At 40.2% G+C, this 6,240-nt stretch overlaps 1 protein-coding gene across 1 annotated transcript; it reads right to left on the bottom strand.

Moving 5' to 3' along the window:
• Nucleotides 1-803: 803 nt before the first annotated feature.
• Nucleotides 804-4,400, bottom strand: LOC136423053 (calmodulin-like). Its single transcript, XM_066411052.1, has 5 exons — nt 4,267-4,400; nt 3,409-3,567; nt 2,743-2,877; nt 1,571-1,693; nt 804-1,003 (listed from the first exon to the last, which is right to left on the bottom strand). The coding sequence occupies exons 1-5, from the start codon at nt 4,279-4,281 to the stop codon at nt 962-964; spliced, it is 474 nt and encodes a 157-aa protein (XP_066267149.1). The 5' UTR covers nt 4,282-4,400; the 3' UTR covers nt 804-961.
• Nucleotides 4,401-6,240: the final 1,840 nt, after the last annotated feature.

Genomic DNA, 6,240 nt, shown 5'->3' with positions numbered 1-6,240 from the left:
ACCTCTATGTGACTACCACTTTGAGAATTATGTCAAACACTAATCATTCAAAATGTCGTCTGCACAAGCCATACGTGCTTCAAAGTTAGGACAATTTTTGTTGCTATAGTATCAAATGCGTTGGCTTTACATGGTACAAATTGCGTATGAGGAATCACGTTATCAGGAGGTCAGTTGTGATCTATTCTGGCTTCGCTTTTGTATTTAAACAGTGAAAGTGTCTACCCTTTTTCTTACATTTTCCTTGCTATGAATTGTGGTGAAAATATAACACAGGGTAATTTTCATACAAATTCGCATTCGTGTACACATCTCTATCTATTTGAGAGCGTGGTCGTTTGAAAGTTCTAAAGAATTCTGGCGACAAGGGATGATCGAATGTTATAGTCAAATAAACTGTAGCACACAAACCAGACGTGATTGCCCAACCCTCAGTGATGACTCCGATGCTGTTATACCACAACTGTATCGACAGAGGGGGCTCCTGTACTAAGAAAACGTAACAGCATTTATATACCCGTGTGTTGCTACGGTCACATTTTCAAACCAGGGCTGTGCCGGGATGCTTGCGGAAACGAAAACTAAAAGTGTATATCAAGAAATATACATTACTTATGCTCTTGCCTATTTTTTTTATTTTTGTTTTGTGTATTTGTTATCGTTTATACCATACAATTCCGGCAGCCTGCCCGGCCGGGCCCCGGGTCGTGACCTCAGCATTACGGTCAGTAGAAATTATATCCCCAAGTGGTGGACGTTCTCGTACGATATTACACAAACAGACGCATGCCAGACAAAGAGTCTTACAGTTACATGTTCTTTATTGCCAAGTTGTCCTTATCATTTACGTCAAAGCAATCCGGTATGTCGTATAAGTCACACTGAAGCTGGTGTGTTACACCTAAGGATCTTTTATTTTTCAACACAACATAGCTGAGAGGCATGTATGTAGTCGGCAGATTCATTTCACGCCCAACGTCTTGACAAACTCTTGATAGCTGATCTATAGAGGAAATAAAACATTTAAAAAGTTGTGAGTCGGGGGTTACGAAGAACCGTCACAAGTTTCATTTAATACGGCTACTAATTTTCTTACATTTCTTCAGCCTTGAATTTTTGTTGTTGTTGTAACATCTAATGTATATGCCAGGGGAAAGATCGCAATCAGGTAGAACTTGATGATTCGGCGATTCTTCCGGTAGAAATCGTGATCGGAGCCTCTGTCAACACATCAGGATCTCTTCCAGTACAATCGGCGATTGTACCATGCCATGTAAACATGAGCCTCTGTGTACAGAGATCACGATCAGGATCTTAACTAGTACAATCGGTAATTCTGTCGTGTAACGTTACCAGTAGAGATCCCGACAGAGACTCTGATCGCTATCTCTGCCGGTAGAATCGCCGATCTGCCAGATCCCCATTTCTACCCGGACATTGTACATGGTCAAATATCATAACCAGGAAAATTATAAAAGGCTGCGTAATCTATATTCCACATGACTGCGTAAGTAGTACAGAAGGTCACATCGTACAAAATGAGACACATAGTTCTGTCCCTGGTCCTCACCTGACCATCTCCATCCCTGTCGGCCTCCCGCATGATCTTCATCAGCTCTTCATCCGTCAACTCCATCCCCAGGCTGGACACCACGTGACGCAGCTCTGTCTGGGTGATGTACCCGCTGCCATCCTGGAAACGTTGAGCAGCAAGATAGATAAATAGACCGATACTGACTGTCCATCACAATTAACTGTCCAACCAATGACAGTACTGCAATTAGTGGTTCGAGAGTGGTTGCATGTCCGTCAAATATTTTCATTTTTGTGTTTTATTTTTCATTTCTGCTTGGCTATAGTGCGAGGTACCAATTTGCAGCCCCGCACATGTGCATAGAATGGTATAGCCCAGCCGGTTCAAACCAGTCCACTGAGTCTTCCCAGACAATACACTCAGAGATATCATACTACAGTTACACCTCTTAGCTTTTGTCTCGTCCTTTGTACGTGGTGTCCCATCGATCCCCAAAATCGTATTCTTACATTGAACGTATATGGACTTTTTAAATGTCAATGATAATGTTACTTCCCTGTCCTTGGTGCTGAAATGAACCTAAATGAGAACTCTAAAGCGGGATTTAGTTACATGTACAAAAGAAAATCGACTTTTAAGTTTACTTTGCATACAAAATATGGCTTTAAACACCCATTGCCTTTGGTTCTGTGGTATCATCCTTACCCAGCCTTATACGCAGACATTCTGGATGGCTGGTGGCTTTCTATGGCCCTTTGGTTGATTTGCGCTATTTCTAATCGTTCGCAAGTTAGTGTTCTAATATGACCAAGCTTGATTAGTGCGCCAACTCTAGAAGCATATATATCAGAGCAATACACGAGCAATCAGAAAACAGCGCAAATCGGCGAAAAAAGCTACTGGCCTGCCACCCAGAAGGGTTGTACAGGAGGCTAGGTACTATCAAACAATTCATGACATGCCGTTAGGCATAATAGAAAATGTTGTGATTCCGGTTACAGTACTCATAAATTAGTGTCGCTGGGTAAGGGTTCTCTTTCTTCTTTTTTTTAAAGTGCAGTCGAAGTGACCCAAGAAATACTGTTTAAGATTGCAACGCTAGACAGCATCAGGACAGTGCTAGCGGGTCAACAAAATAAGACTAGGGTTGGCAGGTTTTTGCTAGGCTCGGTCGGGTAACCGGAAACACTCTATTTCCTCGGCCTTACTTTGTCGAATGCATGAAACGCATCCTGAAGCTCTTGCTCTGTCTTCTCTCTGGAGCTCTTCCGACCCACAAGGCGCAGGAACTCCGAGAAGTTGGTGGTTCCATCTCCATCCACGTCAACCTTTCTTATCATGTCCTACGAAATATCAATATGCATATTAATCAGTAGTTCACATATGTGATACGGATCTTGGCTGTGGTAGTTTACAGAATATAATTTTGGTAGTGGGATCTCATTTAGTTAACGAAAACCATCTGAGTCTGTTGATTGCACAGATGAACAAAGATCCAGAGACCAAAAAAATGTTACAACTTTAAACTTTTTTATCACTTAAAAGTGATATCTATATGTTCAAAATGTAACATTTCTCATTAATACCATTGTTCTTTTGTCTTGCTATTCTGCAGTACGTTCTTACATTGCTGGTTTCTCCTCAACATTCATTGTTGATTGCTAGTATTCTTTTTTAAGCCATTTAAGGTATCAATGTCGCCATATTCATTAGCTTTATCATATTTTGTAGTTCTTGTTTCTTATTGGTATCTTTTTTATTCTTTTATTTACATTCTTTTTCTTCATTTTTCTCAGTTCTCATTGGTATTATGAAATAACTTGATCAAGCATTCTATTGAGTAAACAAACATGCAGAACAAAGCATGGCCGTACCCGCAGCTCGGCGTCTGTCGGGTTCTGCCCCAGAGCTCGCAGCACACTTCCCAGCTCAGCAGTGGTAATGTGGCCGTCACCGTTCTGGTCAAACATCGAGAAAACCTGCCTGAACTCAGCGATCTGTTCCTCTGTCAGTTGGTCACTGCTCGTGTGTCCCTGAGTTAGCGTGACAAAAAGCATATCGACAATCACACGCAAAGACGTATGCGTCATTTATCATTTGAAAAGGAAACCTCTCCTTGATTAATTTGGTCGATCTGTCCATTTTCTGTGTTTTTTTTCTGAAAGTACATCAAATACATGACAATTTGATATATCAGCAAAAAATTAGAACAAAAACGCGAATAGTCATTTTTCCTATCTTGGTTTGCTCACAAGGACAAAGTTTCCAGCCTACCGTCTTTTTTGTATGACAATTCTCAATGAATTATTAACGACCAACAACAGAGATCAAAATCATTACAGGGTTACGTGGGGTAACGTGCAAATTGTCGATGACACTCATATCTTGTTGTGGTATGACAACGTTTTACTTAACATTGTTTTCATAAACGTGCTTTGTTAACACTCAAATACCTTATTGCCATAGCATAATATCCGTGTATATCCTACAGCTTTTTTGTTCAATGTTATCTCCAAAATATGTACCGTTCTTCTTCATTCTCATCTTACACCGTTAACATTTTTCCAACTAGTTACAGAAAAAAAGACAGAGAAAGATATTTTCTGATTCACAGAATGGCATACTCTAAGAATGGAAAAAATTGTCCAGAAATTTAAACAGCAGGAAGATGCATTCAGTTATATGATTTTCGAAATTTGTATATATTACAACTGTTATGTGAATATAAGTACCTTTGTCCCAGCCATGTTGATGAAATAGTAAGTTGAGTCACAAGTCTTGGGTAGAGGTACGTCGCGTTCACAGTTCGCGTGTCAGTATGAATACAGTCTTGTTTTGTTCTGATCTGATGATTATGTAGCGCGGGTGGATAATTGTGTACTAGCAACCAAAACCACGTGTTGCTGAAATACATAATTTATGAGATGATAATAGCTGTCTAACGCAAGGTAACTGTCAATAAATACATTAGATAAAGACGTCACTGTTTACTTCATTTGGGATCTTCTCAAAATACTGATGGCTGGCCAGGACAGTTGAATGTTTTTAAAATGCATTATCAGTAAACACGCATTTGAAACATGAAAACTAGACCCCAAACATTGAATTTCTGCTGGAGCACCGTAAGAAACCGCTAGGATGCCCATTATCGAGTTTCACTTTTGTTTTCCCAACCCCTACTCACCTACCAAAATATCATGAGGCCCCGTCCACAGCTTCTCGAGTTATGCTGATATACAAGCACACACACAAATACATACATACATACATACACACATACATACATACATAGTACATACACACATACATACACACGTACATACACACATACATACATACCTAGTTACATGCAGTATCGTAGGAGGCCACCAGGAGGCTCATTATCGAAATTGCCCTCTCTCTTCCCAACACCTACCCACCTACCAAATATCATGAACATCCATTCACAACTATTCGAGCTATGCTGTTTGTATTAAACACACATGCATCCATAGCCACTTCACCATAGCAAGACCGAAAACATATTCGGGCGAAGGTAACTAGACATAGCTGTATAGTATTATTGTCGCACATCTTGTAAAGCATTACCATAGTGCATGACTATACATCTTCACTTGATTCACAGCCACAGGTGTGTAATAAGTCTAATACGCAGCCGGAGACCTCTTCTGCGTGTTGCTCGGGAAGTATTCTGATGAGTTTCGGTGTAACGTTAGTAGTTGAGTAGAAAGACAATATACTAGTCTAGTACTATCTTACTGGTACACTTAGCCGCTGGCCACCGAATCGAACAAAGCATATATACATGAAAACAAACAGCAACAAACGAAGACCCATGAGAGTGCAAAGGTCAGACATCACTTGGTTCAACGAGTCATCACAAAACCTGTCAATCATCTCGAGTAAACAAGTGGTCTCGTCTGTTTGGTAAACACCTGCGCTGACTCTGGATTTCTATTGGTCAGCCCACATGCCTGCTCTTTAGCACAGACAGGTCTTTCAAAAGCTCCCGGGGGAACTAGTGTGGCGTAACGTTATATCTTACTGGGTGCAAATATGACTTTATAATGTGAAGATGGAGGGAGGAAGAGAGTGTGTGTGAGTTAGTACTACCTTCTAAATCTTGAACAGAAGTTACATAATCTAGGCTGTGTGCCGGAAAGCTAAAGATACTTGTGACACCCACTGACCCGTAATTACCGGTATGGCTTTTAAGAAAGGAACACTCATGCCCTGGGGTAATCCCAGTATTCGTCCCAATAGCTGTATGTCGTCAAGCAGCTTCATACTTTCTGTATTCGACGTCTCAGGTAAATTGCAGTGTGGGCGATCTATCTAAACATGTATTGAATACCATGAAAGACCATATTCTACTATTTAACTTCATGCTCCAAAGACTTCACACTTTGTTGTAAAGTAGTGTTCTCATGCGCCAAAAATAATTACTTAAGCAACTGGATAAAGTTTTGAAAACTTTATCCAGTTGCTTGAGTAATTATTTTTGGCGTATCTTACTACCTGGATGTCTAACTTTCATCAACGTAGTGTTCTCATGGTTTTACTACTTTGGCTTTTATGTACGAAATTCTATCACTCTGAAACACATAACGTTGACCAGGATTGCAGTTCAACCCTGTTATTCAACCAAAGCAAACAATGAAGCCCTAACTTTAGTCAGTAAACAGAAAGAAAGATTTAAAAAAATG

Source organism: Branchiostoma lanceolatum, chromosome 17, assembly GCF_035083965.1.
Source record: "Branchiostoma lanceolatum isolate klBraLanc5 chromosome 17, klBraLanc5.hap2, whole genome shotgun sequence".
NCBI lineage: Eukaryota > Metazoa > Chordata > Leptocardii > Amphioxiformes > Branchiostomatidae > Branchiostoma > Branchiostoma lanceolatum.
The sequence above is the reverse complement of the archived record's forward strand: the minus strand, read 5'-3'. Positions and strand labels throughout refer to the sequence as shown.

Bases quoted from the DNA above. Each gene is read 5' to 3' on its own strand.
- LOC136423053 (XM_066411052.1), bottom strand. The intron at 2,878-3,408 runs GTACGGCCATGC...GATATTTCGTAG, and splicing joins CGACAGACGCCGAGCTGCGG to GACATGATAAGAAAGGTTGA. The intron at 1,004-1,570 runs GTGAGGACCAGG...TTTCCTCTATAG, and splicing joins ACAGGGATGGAGATGGTCAG to ATCAGCTATCAAGAGTTTGT.